The 14,518-nt window shown below is 40.2% G+C and overlaps 1 protein-coding gene across 3 annotated transcripts; it reads left to right on the top strand.

The window, feature by feature from the left end:
- The first annotated feature begins 1,053 nt into the window (after positions 1-1,053).
- Positions 1,054-13,208, top strand: slc52a3-2b (solute carrier family 52 member 3-2b). 3 transcript variants are annotated; one of them, XM_079503422.1, is made up of 6 exons: positions 1,054-1,105; positions 5,250-5,356; positions 5,481-5,588; positions 7,997-9,072; positions 10,316-10,439; positions 11,816-13,208. In XM_079503422.1, the coding sequence occupies exons 4-6, from the start codon at positions 8,042-8,044 to the stop codon at positions 12,026-12,028; spliced, it is 1,368 nt and encodes a 455-aa protein (XP_079359548.1). In that variant the 5' UTR covers positions 1,054-1,105; positions 5,250-5,356; positions 5,481-5,588; positions 7,997-8,041; the 3' UTR covers positions 12,029-13,208. The 3 variants fall into 3 exon arrangements, with proteins under 3 accessions (XP_079359548.1, XP_079359547.1, XP_079359549.1); XM_079503421.1 differs by lacking the exons at positions 1,054-1,105; positions 5,250-5,356; positions 5,481-5,588 and adding an exon at positions 6,774-6,917; XM_079503423.1 differs by lacking the exons at positions 1,054-1,105; positions 5,250-5,356; positions 5,481-5,588 and adding an exon at positions 6,774-6,921.
- Positions 13,209-14,518: the final 1,310 nt, after the last annotated feature.

The raw sequence follows: 14,518 nt of genomic DNA, 5'->3' as shown, positions 1-14,518 counted from the left end.
TTTATTTTATTTTATTTTATTTTATACCATATTACACTCTTTCCAGTAGCCTACATTACCTCTTAACAGCATCAGCAGAACATAATGGAAAGAAACACCACAGACATTCCCAGAAGATGTGTACCTTATTGTAGATGCATTTTGTACCAATGATGTGTACTATTTATGTGACTGGGTGGCTCAAAGGTAAATCCACAAGCCTTACGACACTAGTATGCACCTTTTTGTCATTATAAAAGGTACAGGTTTGTATCTTTTTTTGAGCAAAAAAAAGGATATATCTTTATAGAGCGATAAACCTGATTGACTAAAGGTACAATGTTACACCTCATTCCTGAGAGTTTGATAGCTGGTCAGGCTGCTCAGTGTTGTTCTGTGCCTAGCTTTTACTCTGCGTTGTCAGGTGCAGTACAGCCAGTAAATATTTTACAAGATGTTATTACGAGTGTAAAGGTACAGTACTGTATTTGTATGTGAAGTTTGTATTAGATCTACCTGAGGTTGAGGGCAGTAGCTTATATACTCACCAATTGCATTTGGGTCTATGCAGTTCTGGATATGTTTTTTAAGTCAAATGTTTTTACATACAACCCCTTTTTATTTTGCCTCAATGTGATGTTCTTGGGGTGCGTGGACAATTTACTGTCCTATAAACCTACAATAGTCAGAATTCATTTCTAATGCTATGCACCCTGATATGTCCGTACTGTACATGTTTATATATACCAGCTCTGGTGTCTAATTTAGGGAAACTAGGAGAATGTCACTAACATTGTAAAAAATATATCTTTTTGTAATTAAACTGAAAAAACCTTGGTGTATTAAATATACTGTAACTTTTTAATAATGTGATGTTTATACAGTGGAAATGGATGAAAATGTGCTTTCCCTATCAAATATCCAGGTACCTTACGGCCTCCCACACTAAACACTAAAATGTAAGCATTGTTTCCACCCGGAGACCAGGATACTGACCAGAATACCAACACCAGGATACTAACACCAGGATACTAACACCAGGATACTGACCAGGATACTAACCAGGATACTAACACCAGGATACTGACCAGGCTACTAACCAGGATACTGACACCAGGATACTATGGTACTGACACTGACTCCAACATACTGGGCAGGATACTGACATCAGAATTTTCACACCAGGATACCAGGTTGCGGATACTGACACATAGCATCACAATAATGAAATATCTGCACATTTATGTGTTTTGCAGTAATGTATATAATCACAAAAGTAAACTATCTTTAATTCACAAGGAAATGTCCACGGGGGTTCATTCACTATTGAGGCAAGCTCAAACGAAGGCTCTCAAATCCAGCCCCTACTCTGCCTCTCATTTGTGGTAGAATTTGGGTGTGTGAAATGCAATCAGAGTGGGAATAGAAGTGATGTCTCACATTGTGTTTTTTTTTATTCCACAACACCATATTGTAAATGTTTCAATTTGAGAACAAAATGACAACTATTTTATGTATTTCAAATACAGAATATACAAGATCTGAAAGTGCAAAAAAGTATTTGAAATTCGTGCTGTATTTATTTTTTTATTTTTTTGTCATCAACGTTTTTTAATGATTTTACAATAAAGCATACACAATACACATGACTTACACAAAAGAAAGAGACAAGAAAAAATTCAAAAACAAAACAACTAGCAGTCAAAAAAGAAAAACCCCAATGGACAACACCCCTCCACATTCTGTTGTTGACAATAGTGATTATATCCGTAATGTATTACCAATTACAAATTGTTAATGCAACCATCATTTAATATACAAATAAAAGTAGTCCCATATTTCATGGAACTTCCCTTTGACATTGTTCCTCCTGGCAATTGAGTATTCGAAGGATGCAGTTTCCGTCATAAGTTGGGTCCAGTCTGTGATTCGTGCTGTATTTAAAATACATGCATTTAAAATACTGCCCATCTCTGATAGCCTAAATACTGACATCCCTGTCACACAGTGCTGTGAGAGGTTCTGGTAGCCCTGCCCTGCTACAGTACATCGCTAACATGTTATCATGTTACTGTGTTACCATGGCAACACGGTAACATGATAATATTATGTTGAGAAACGCCCTTGCTGAGAAACACGACTTTAGAACAAGCCTCAACAGGTACGTGGTCCGTGGACCACTGGTGAGCCGTGAAGGTATTGCATGTGGTCCCTGAACATGCATTTAGTAATATTGCAAAGTGAAGATTTTGTATTTTCTTCCACGGAACAGTTCACTAAACCTTTGTGCACTGTTCCATGGAAGTGCGTCAATGTTGTCAGTTACTGGGAAGTCTATCTGAGGTTAAGAAATTCCACAGAAAAGGGAGTTAGAATCTCAAGATGTAACGGCTTGCCTGATTGAGTCATCATTATTAGGAAATGTGCCCATACAACGTCATGTGCCTGCTGACTCCGCTCTATCAGCCCTGTATATCAGTTAACCTGAGTTTAATGGAAGGTTGGATAAAGTAAGAGAACGGAATAAGGGTAACCGTGGGGTAGGAATTGATCAGAGGGTTTAAAAAATAAATAAATAGTATACATATCTTGTGGCTCTGGACCACTCATATTTCAGTTAAATAATGCCTGAGCTATTATTTCAAATATTTTCTTACATTTGATGGAACACTTGTAGTCAGTGGACCATCCGTTGAGAAACAGTGGTACTGTATGTAGAGCGTATAGACAATGGGATGCATTGCATAGCAAGTGTTACGAAAGCACTAATCTTTGAGCCCATATCCCATCCCATCCCAACACAACAGTGGTTCCCAGGTTGAGGTTCACATTCCGTGAACATTGAACTAAAAAACGTGTTGTTAAATTCATAATTGAATTCTATGAAGTGCAAAAAGAATCCTCAGTTTGACCTGCTTTCTTGGAAACATTTCCAGGCAAGAAGTGGAAGCCTTGAATCTCACTCACTGTGCCAAAACAGAGAGAAGTGTTTGTTCTGTAATTATAATACAGGAACAAAAAGGGAAGAATGTGGTCCATTGTACTGTATTTACTTTCAGTAAAATAATCCACACATATTGTAGGTCAGGAGTTGTAGGGAGTGTAGGCTATAACACTCAGTGTTGATTTTTACAGCAAATTTTGTTTTACTTTTAGACATAGTCTTTGAATAGAATTCCATTTAGTTTGATTCATTTAGTCATCTGAAATGTTTTAGTTTTAGTCAACTAAATATCATTAGATTTTTCGACTAAAACTACAGTTGATTCTGGCACCAAAATGCCTTGAAGGCATCGTAATGATTACGATACACTTAGTTACATGTTGAAAATAGCCGATCTACTAGCTACTATTTTCTGCATAATTTGACTTGATTTACTGGTTCTCCACTAGTCCCTCCCTAACATTTGTTGACGAAATTTCAGTTTTAGTCATCAGCCTAGTTTTTATTTAGTTTTTATCAATGGAAAAAAGGTAGTCGATGAACATTTATTATCATACTGTAGTTACAGTTGATGAAATCAACACTGAGGTGAGTCACAGTCGCAGTACTGTCACACTTCAATGTATAGAACTCCAGAGTTCTTGCCTCTATTATTTATCACCAACTGTTTTCCAAATGTCATTATAACTAATATTATTTGCAAATGCAGTATACCCACAACAAGCTAAGAAGGCTTGCTCTAATGCAGTGTCAAGTGACATTATGGCTAAACACACCACACTGACAATAAAACAAAATGGTCACAGCTGCTGAATCGCCACAACAATGCTGAACCTCACTTTTAAGTGTGACCTTGGCTAAACTATCTGCGAGTTTACATGAGCTTAAGACAATTTGTGGCTCTGCTATGGAAACGGCATTGCAGCACATATTTCTCTTGGCAGTTTATTGACTCCTGCATAATTGCTTTCTCTAAGACAGGAAGAAATAGACTTTTTAATTGAGTTTTGGCAGTGTGGAAGATTCACAGCTTGCCTTGAACCGCCCGACATTCACCTTAATCCCACTGCCAGGGTGCTTTAATGAAGGTAACAGTAATAAAGGGCTTTGGGTGTTGTGAAAAATACTTTGTATTCATTCACTTCAAAATGTCGTTAGGAGAATGAAGTAGAAAGGTCGAGGCACAATGTGTAGCCTACTGGTAGGTGTACCGTACAAGCAGTGGTGGAAAAAGTACTCAAATTTGTTACTTAAGTAAATGTATCAATACTGCAATGCAACTACTCAGTTACAAGTAAAAGTCCGGAATTCAATATTTACTTGAGTAAAAGTACAAAAGTATGTGTATCAAAATGTACTTAAAGTACCAAAAGTAAAAAGTACTCACTATGCAGAATGTCCCATTTCAAATCTAAAAAGTAAAAATAATTTTAGTGGAGTAAAAGTACAACATTTGCCTCTGGAGTGAAAGTATTGGAATGTTTTGTAAAGTACAAATACCTCAAAATTGTACTAAAGAACAGTAAGTACATTGCTTAAGTAAAGTATGTAGTTACTTTCCACCACTGCGTACAAGTTTGAGACAAAGCGTTGTGGGCAAATATTCAACGGAGGAACTTGGGTCAATAATTCCACAGAGGTGGGTGCTGGGGGCAGTGGGGGCACTCAAATCAAATGGCATCCAGTCAAGCTGCTGCCCATTGATGTGGTCACTCATTTGACAAGGAATTTTCACTGAACAAAAGCCATTTCTGAGCCCCAGCATCCACCCACACATCACAGGCCGTTGTCGAGAGTCGTCTTATGGTTGGCCAAGCCAGTGGTTTTCAAAGTGGGGGCCGTGGCCTCCTGGGGTACCGCAAGGGGGTACCAGGTGGGCCAATGGTAAAAGATAGATGGTGGGGGAGGGGAGTTAATTGAAAATATATTAGAACAATATTGAGTGCATGTCATTATTGTCTAAATAAAAAAACAAGACTTTTCTACGATTTTTCAAAAACCATTCAGCAGTTGTGAAAATAGCAGATCTACAAGCTCACAGCATGATGCGTTGCTTTGTCTTTTTATGGCCATTTCACAATAAGGTAGCTATAGCTACAACCAGAGGCTATGGCTATTTGGCCCTTGTCATGGAAACGTTTCGGGACCCTTGGTCTATAAGGCTAAGCTGTACACCCGCCCTGGCTCTATAACCACGAGGTGAGCCTTCAGAAAGTGTTGGTTCCTTCCCGAAATGTTTCACCTGCTTTACCTCATTTGACTCCCTCTACAGTCTATGCCTCTCCCTCATATTCTCATCCACCTCTCTCTCCTTCTTCCCTTCCAGCTCCTCCCAACCCCTGTAGTCTGGGACTCTTTCTCAGACTGGACCCCCTCTGACCGCTGGCTCGGCCTTCGGTGGTCATGTGACGGTGAATCAGAACCAACAGTGAAGTATGCCCCGTACTAGAGCGTACTAGGCACAGCAGTCCAACATAGATACCATAGATACATTTGCAACCTGCGCAGAAGGTCATTGTCCTGTTTGTTACATTGCACTCTTACGTTGTGTCTGCAGACGAGCATCGTAACCGTCGACCTCTTGGAGAAGAAGCAACATATTCTGCCGATTCACATGCATTCCAGCATCCGGGGGTGTTTCAGCGTTCAAGGAGTTAACATCCAGGTAGGTCTTTATTGTGTGGGATATATTAGAGTAATTTCTGGGGGTAATATATATATGGATAAGGATTATTTTTTTAAATCATCAATGTGTTTCCAAGTTTGGAATTGTGTGTTTGAGCTATGACAACATTTCCCATTTTCAAATTATATTCTTTTGAATTGTTTGCATTTTGCGCTGCATTTATTAGTGATTAAAACGTTTTAACTAGGCAGCTGTACGTGGTAAGCCACAATTCAGTGAGCCTTTAGTTGTACTGCTGTTTGAAACGAAGGTCTCATGACTCTCATCTGAGATCAAAGACAAGAGTCCGTGATCTCAAATATGCAATATTTCATGTTGTATTTATTTCAACACAAACACATTACGCCCATGACAACATATCCTGAACAGCTATCTTGAAAATTTACAGTCGAGAAATCAGGTTCAGTTTGAATGCATAATCATCAGACACCAGAATCATGCCAGTTCTTGCATACCATACTTCAGGGCTCAAATAATTTGCTGGGGGCCTCATTTCAATCGGGACAATTCAACATGATTCTGAGCACGTGGCTTGAAACCTACAAGTCAGTGATTCCGTTTACAGCTAGAAAGAACTCAACAGTAACAACATTAAGCTGAAGTCAGAACTATCTCCAGCCATAATATACAGTCACGTTCTCAATGTTGACGTACCGTATAGGCCTATCTATTTGTAACTCTGCATGAACTATATATACTGTACACTAAGTAGGATTTTACAGTGTGTGTGACGTGTGTGTGTGTATATATATGCTCTACATATTGGAGAGGTATGCAGCTAGCAGCTGTCCCCTTCATACTAGTCACACGACTCACACTACCAGTCTACCACCTACACGTTCTGGTGAATAAGGGGGCAGAGCCCAAGGTCACATGTGCTGGTTGGATGGAGGGGGAGAACAGGAAGGGGGAGAACAGGAGGAGCTAGATATCTAGATGTGGTGAGCCCTCCCCCTGCGTCTCCTGCTCTATGTGTTACTCTGCTCTGAGCCAGGCCTATATACATAGGAGGAAGAGCACATGGCTGGAGGATTTTGAACAGAAGCCTCCAATAGCACAACATTAACGTGTCACAGTGCGCCTGCGTAGTCCCTCCCTGTCTGGGGCATTAAGAACACGGAAGCAGTGTGTAGCCTGTCACTGTGAAAGTGTGTGTGTGGGTAGAAGGAGGGGGTAGGGAATGTATAAACACATGACACATGGACTTGCCGGCTGATGAAACGAAAAGAATGGGTATTGATCACAATGGTGTGAGAGGTTAGCAGCATATAGAGATGAGGGACTATTCCTGACTCCACTCTGAACAAGGTAGGTGAGTGTCCCCCAGGATTTTATGTTTTATTGACTAGGAACGTATAGAGAAACTACAAGGTTGCTATAGATACAGTATCTATAACACCCACTAGCCTTTTCAAGTCCATCTGCACCATGCGCTGTGCAAGTCTTAATGTAATGCTGAAATGTAACAGCGAAGGTTAACAAAAACGAAAAATGGCTTCATTTATTATGTGAAGCACTTCTCCCTGCCATACCAATTAAACAAACTTGAATTGATTAGAACGAGAGTTTTAAAATAATAATAATACTTATTAATAATAGGAAAATGTTTAATCTAACTTTTTTTTCTTCAAAAGAAAGTGATATGCAGCACATGATTTGAAGTGTGGCTGGCATTAACATTCCAAGTGTGAAAGTGTGTGAAAGGTCCTATGCCAATTTGCCAAATAGTATTAGAGATTATAGAAGACGAGGTGGGTGTCCCTGGGGGAATAGAGAGAACGAGATAAAGAGAGGGAAGGTCATTTCAAGCTTCACGGGCACATAGTGAACAGCAATGTCAAGTAGCCTACTTTCATCCGCTTTGTTAGGCAGAACCTGTTCGGCCAAATCTTAGGACTCATCATGACTCTTTTTATGCTTTGTCATCTAGGTATTTGAACATGGCTCTCTTACAAAGCACGCACGCAAATGGTTCTCATGTGAATAATCATGCATTGATTCCTTTCATTTTTAATGTCTGAAATGTCTATAACACTTAACTTGGAATAACTATATCCTATAATTTGTTAATAGTTAATAATTAAAAAACTCTTAGATATTGAGTTTGTTCATGATTTGTTAACCATTTATCTATATCTATAAATGCTGTGTGTGTGTGTGTGTGTGTGTGTGTGTGTGTGTGTGTGTGTGTGTGTGTGTGTGTGTGTGTGTGTGTGTGTGTGTGTGTGTGTGTGTGTGTGTGTGTGTGTGTGTGTGTGTGTGTGTGTGTACGTCTGAAAAATTGATGATTACAATAGCTATTAACTATTTACTGTATAAGGGATAGTTTAGGTGATGTGCCCACTCTTGTAGTGCATAATCTGAATATGTTCCTGATCATGTTTCAGATTGTATAAATCCGTGTTTGCTGATATACCCTTCAAGCCTTCGCCATGTCGCTGTTGACCCATGTCCTGGCATGCCTGTTTGGCATGGGCTCATGGGTGGCCATCAATGGGATGTGGGTCGAGCTGCCCCTGGTCGTACCAGATATTCCTGAGGGCTGGTACCTGCCCTCCTACCTCACAGTCATCATCCAGATGGCCAACGTAGGCCCTCTCTTCGTCACTCTCATGCACCGATTCCGCCCGGGGACGCTGGACGAGCGGCCCATCATCTACTCCATCGTAGGACTGGGGATTGTTTCCACCTTTCTCCTGGCTTTCTTCTGGAAGCACACGGTGGCTATAGGAGGCACGATTCACAGTGTCCCCCTTCTGGTGTTGAGCTTTCTGCTGTCTGTGGTTGACTGCACCTCCTCAGTAACATTCCTGCCCTTCATGATGAGGCTGCGGCCTCAGTACCTCACCACGTACTTTGCAGGGGAAGGACTCAGTGGCCTTGTGCCCGCTCTGGCAGCTCTGATTCAGGGAGTCGGGGTGGTCCACTGTCAAAACACTACTGTGGCCGATACGGTCAATGGGACACTGAATAACTCCACTGTGAGCGGTAGTGGCGAGCTACAGGCCATCTACCAGCCCGCTAACTTCTCCGCCCAGGTGTTCTTCGTCTTCCTCAGTGCAATGATGTTCGTGTGCCTGGTGGCCTTCATCCTTCTCAACCACCACCCGGCTGTGGCTCGGGAGAGAAAGAGCGATCTGTACTTTGGTGGAGATCTGGTCCGGGAGAAGGCAGAGCAGGGTCTGTCTCTGCACACCCAGAGTCCAGAGCAGAAGCCTATGATCTGTCCGCTGGAGGCTCCCAGGAGGCGCAGTGCTTTTGGGAGGGGGACATACAGTGGTCTCGAGGTGGTGTTCATCTTTGTTGTGCTAGCCTGGGTCAATGCCCTCACCAATGCTGTGCTGCCCTCTGTGCAGTCCTACTCCTGTCTGCCGTATGGAAACAAGGCCTACCATCTATCCGCCAGCATGGCAGCTGTTGCTAACCCCGTGGCCTGCTGCATTGCCATGTTCATGCCTGTCAGGTAAGCATCGTCTCTAGGCAGAGATTACACATCCTTAATGTGCTAGCAGCTAATACCGCATTCTAATCATTCAGAATAATACTGTTTACTATGATGTGTTACCCAATGTATTTTCAATAGTTCCAGGTAGGTTCTATAATAAGCATTGTTGTGGTGTCTGTATGGGAGATTGGTCCAACACACTTTGATGTCAATGTGTGAAACAAATGCAATGTACAAAGTTTTACAAATGCAATGCAACAGTTTTACCGTATTTAATGTCACAATCAACTATCAACTTCTCAAACTAAACGCGTCTTTGGCTTCCTTTGTCATCTTTTTGAGTGCAAACCTGCAAAGTGTTTGTATTGTCAGTATCTTATGCAATAATTATAAATTATAATACTAATTTTAGTTACCACGTTTCTGTCACATTTTCTACATTACATTTTCCCTCATGCATTTAACGCTATTATGATCATGTTGGTGATTCACTCTAGACGCCTTGAATGCAGCAAACTTCCCATTAAATAGCCTACACAATACTGCGTTAAAAACGCTCATAAACATCTAAATGTAGTCAGACTGTTATTGCAGTGGTTTCTAAAACATTTTGTTTTACAAGTTAAAATCTCAAGGCACAACTGTATGCTAGAAAAAAAACAAAAAACGATCTACATTGGATTCAATTACAGTATACATTTACTATAATGACACACCCAATGATGATGCCATGTTGAAAGTGGTTAAAATATATTGCTTATGAAATAGAATTTTCCTTCAGTATTGGGAAATGAGTGTGCATGAACTAAGTACTGACAGTAAATGGAAACAATTCATAGATTTTTGTATAGTTGTATATTGCAATAATAATAATGTGTGGTTGTCAGGAAATCCCCAGGCACACATGGGCTTGTCTCATCACTTTCTGTCTCTTTCTTGTCAATATGTAGACACCATGCAGTGTCTTTTGTCGATATTCTGCATTCTTTAAGATATTTTCTTTTTTGGGGCTTTTTTGGCCTCAGTGACTTGTATTTATTTCACTGCAGATAGCTAGTCTACATATTATTCTTTTGAATCATCCTTAACACTTAAATTCAATTAATTATTTTAATGAATATGACCTTCCTGCCCTAGCATTTGGGCTTTGTGCCCTCAAAAAATGGACAACACCAAAGGCCAAGTGGCCTTGCTCCTACAATTAAATTGTAGGCCTGCTACTGAAACTGACACGTTTTCTCTTCTGCATCTTGGTCTCCAGGTCTCTCAACTTCATGGGCTTTCTGACAATCGTTGGGACAGGCTTTGGAGCTTACATCATGGCTATGGCTGCCTTGAGTCCCTGTCCGTTGCTGGTTCACACAACCTCTGGAACGGCAATTATAGTAAGAATTAATTTCAGGCTCAAAAGTATTGTTGTATATTATACAGAAAAAGAGAAACGTATCTGCTCCAAAAGTTATACTTTATTGATGACGTTTCGAGCTAATTGGCTGAACTAATCTGGTCAAACTCAAGATGTGAGTGATCCACCCATTTAAAAATACACCCACGGGTCACGTTACTAGTCAGTGGGTGGAACCAACACAACATGGTCATCAAATCAATTAATCAAATATCACTATATAGAGTGTTTCACATTTTTCCGATCCACAACAGTGGAATAAGCATAAATGGACATCATGATTAATATAATCTATTTAAAAATGATTCACATAATCAGGTATTATCTTAGGCAACAATTCAAGGATATATAAATAGTAGTTACATTAAAGAAATTATAAAAATAAATTATAAAAAGTGGCTGATAGGAAAGTCCTCGTTCATTCCCTTTGGGGACATTGTGTTTAAGGTATAAATCCAAAAGGATTCACGCTGTAACAGCAATCTATTCAGGTCTCCTCCTCGCCTGGGACATTTCACATGTTCAATCCCCTGATATCTGAGAGTGGCCACAGTGTGTTTAGCGGACATGAAGTGCATTGCTACGGGGCTCTTAGGATCTTGGTTGCGGATGCTGCTTCTATGCTCGGAAATGCATGTCTTTAGCGCCCTGTTGGTCTTGCCAACGTATCCTAGACCGCATGGGCATTTTAGCTGGTATATTACATTTTTGGTTGTGCATGTTATAGTGCCCTTGACTTTTGAATCCAGCACCTCTACCAAGTGATGTGTGTATCCTATTAGCTTTTGTATATTATACACACACAATAGAGCGTCACAGTCCCGCCCCCTACCAGGGCCCAGGAATTGATCAGTCCCAATGCATTTTTCTCATAGACATTTCAAAAAGTATTTATTTAAAGACCTTTTAAGCCTCGTACAAAGCCAACTCGAGTTGTGAGAAATTATGACAACAAACACAATTTTTCGGGCTGAACAAATAATTAGAAAGAAGAAGAAAACGGCAGGTTACAACACTTTTTTTCTTGTTTTTCTTCTTTGTAATTATTTGTTTGGTCCAAAATATTGTGTTTATTGTCATGATTTGTCACAACTCGAGTTGGCTTTGTACGACTCTTAAAAGGTCTTTAAATAAATACTTTTTGAAATGTCTATGAGAAAAATGCATTGGGAATTATTTCCTGGGCCTGGCGTGTCATGAAAGGGGGCGGGACTGCGACGCTCTATAGTCAGGAGGTGTATCATAAATGTATCTGAAAAGCATTTACGAAATGTCCTTTAATTATGGTCACCAATAGCCTATTAATACATTCAATAATATTTGCATTTATTTTTCTTTGTTAATTGTCTGCTGTAGGTAATAGCCTGGATCCTGTTTGTCCTGACCCTGTCCTACATAAAGGTGACCATTGGTGTGATTCTGCGGGATGAAGGACACAGCGCCCTTGTGTGGTGTGGAGCAGTAGTGCAGCTGGGCTCCATGCTTGGGGCAATGTCAATGTTTCCCCTGGTCAGTCTCTATGGGCTTTTCAAATCAGGTGATCCCTGTAACACCAGGTGCCTAAAGTAGGGACAGAATATGTACGTCACATGGACACATTATAAATGCTACTGAATACTGACTATCTGTGTCACTCAAAGGCAGCAACACTAAGAAATAAAAGATCTAAGCCCACACCACGCCACAAGCCTAAGCGCTGTGAGCTTGTAGATCTGCTATTTTTTGCAATTTTAGATTTTTTTTGGGGATGTGGAAGTGAATCTTAACAGGAGGTTGTGAGTAAATAACTACATTGGATCCACTGGAACACAGTTTATTTTTCCTGAAAAATGTTTTGGACATGCAAGTGTAACCGGTCGAATCCGCTGGTGTAACGCCCCTGATTCAAACTCAGGTTTCCCGCATGAAAGTCCAACATCTTAACCACTACTAGACCAAAGGGATATCCCTATGGACTGGGGAGATATTAGACTTTTGAGGCCATCGGGCAGAGGCTCTGAGCCACTCTGCTACACTACTCACCACCCGTTTGACCTCCCACGTGGGAACCTGATCCGGGTCACAGCACCAATGTAAAGCCTGGGATTCGAACTCTGAGCCCCACTGCTGCTACACAAGGTCTCGGCCCGACACACAGCGATGATATAAGTTCCACTGATTTCACATTATGTTCAGGACACAGTTATGTTTTGGTTTTTTAGCACTCAACACTTATACAAGTGTTGAGTGTATATGTGCAACCACTGTAATGTCACTTCAAAAGATGTTCTGTATATGGTTAGAAAGTTTATCTTACCTTTTTATTTTGTTTCTGTTATTTATTGAATTGTGAACAAAGCAGTGGGGGAAGCTGGGCTGGTTCCCTGTACAGTATGAGTGAGTGTGTCAAAACCATACTTTTAAGGTCCCAAAGACAATGATGAATTGTATCTTGTTGCTGAAACCTCTCAGTGACAAGATTAGAGCATCTTTTTTTCTTTTTACATGTATGGTGGTTATCAAGTACATCAATTGTTAATGGCATTCTTACCTTAAGATGTGTTACTGTTTGCTTTAAAATGGTGCCTTCCTTTGGACTCCTAGAAATCGAATCTGTAGTTTATTACATTTAGTGTGAGTTTTTAAGGTTTTTATTATTATTATTATTATTATTTTGTAATGAAATTATACGCTTTGTATGCAGCTACAGTTATCTACTGGTGTCGTCCTATTATATGAACAATGTCAAATAAAATGTTGCTTTACTGTGCTACTGTAGCATGATTCAAAACACAGCAATTCACAAATGACCATAACAGATCAGAACACCAGTCAGGAACCACAGTCAGCACTAGTGTCTTGAAGGACCACTTCACCACTTTTCAACCTATCTTCAGATAAATGGTCCTCACTAATGGTCATGGTAAAATACCACCATTTTTGTCTACTCGGTCTGTGGGCATTTCAGATTATCTTTGTAGATCAAATTAGGTTGACTGTATTCATTTTCTCAGCAATTCTCTGTTGAAGCCATTTGACTTGTCACAATCACAATCACAAGGGACACACTGTCGGAGCCGGGACTTGAACCTGTGGCCTCCTGATTCCCAGGCAGGCTCTGCACCCAGTGAGCCACTGTATGTACAAAAAGCCAACTAGATAATGATAGAAGAGCCAGGGGCTTGTTTCCATTGTGCTTCATAAACATTAAAACGTCTAGATAAACAACAGCACAACAAACAATACACATTTTTTATTTTTTTGTATCACTGTTGTTACTCAAAGGCAAAGGAAGACTGTGCTGTTGCAGGTAGCACGTAACTCAGTGAGTTAGGTCATTGCCTACATTATCTGGAGGTGGTGGGTTCAAGCCCCACTAAAGTCTTTACTTTCAAGACCGATTTCTAGAAGAACAACTTCAAAACTAAAAAAAGAAAGCAGCATGAATTGACTGGTACCAATGGCGCAGTGGGCTGGTCAAACGAGACACCACAGGATACCTTGACGGTTCAAAAAACATGTTGGGTTTGAAAATAAACCATTGATGTGTGAGCATTAGTAGTGTGATTATTTGATGTGCCAAAATCTGCCATTGAGCCCAATTTGAAAGCACTATATTTCTAAAACTATGAAACATTTCAAAGATTCCTTTTAAGGCAAACATGTCCACCGTAAGATGAACCTAAATAGGTTTGAATGGGGTTTCTAGGTGTAAGTATGTAGGACTAGTAGCATGCCAAAGTTTGTGCTATTGCCATTGAGAATGCATTGGGCGTTTAAGTTAAATAACTCAGAAACTACAAAACATTTCAAAGTAAAAAGTTCCAGCATGTGTCTCCACAGTAAGCTAAATTATAAAAAGTGTGAATGGAGTTTCTAGGTGAAAGATTCCTTTTCAGGCAAACATGACCACCGTAAAATGAACCTAAATAGGTTTGAATGGGGATTCTAGGTGTAAGTATGTAGGACTAGTAGCATGCCAAAGTTATTTTTCTTTTTCGGACGGCATACTATAGCATACTATCGTTTTTCGTGATTTTGGACTATTTGAAAAAAAGATGAAAATCATGAAAAAACGAC

This window comes from Electrona antarctica (genome assembly GCF_951216825.1).
Source record: "Electrona antarctica genome assembly, chromosome: 6".
NCBI classification, from domain to species: Eukaryota; Metazoa; Chordata; class Actinopteri; order Myctophiformes; family Myctophidae; genus Electrona; species Electrona antarctica.
The sequence above is the reverse complement of the archived record's forward strand: the minus strand, read 5'-3'. Positions and strand labels throughout refer to the sequence as shown.

Excerpts from the sequence above, each read along its gene's own strand:
- slc52a3-2b (XM_079503422.1), top strand. The coding sequence starts at position 8,042 with ATGTCGCTGTTGACCCATGTCCTGGCATGCCTGTTTGGCATGGGCTCA. Across the intron at positions 9,073-10,315 it reads GCCATGTTCATGCCTGTCAG|GTCTCTCAACTTCATGGGCT; the intron begins GTAAGCATCGTC and ends CTTGGTCTCCAG. Across the intron at positions 10,440-11,815 it reads CCTCTGGAACGGCAATTATA|GTAATAGCCTGGATCCTGTT; the intron begins GTAAGAATTAAT and ends TGTCTGCTGTAG.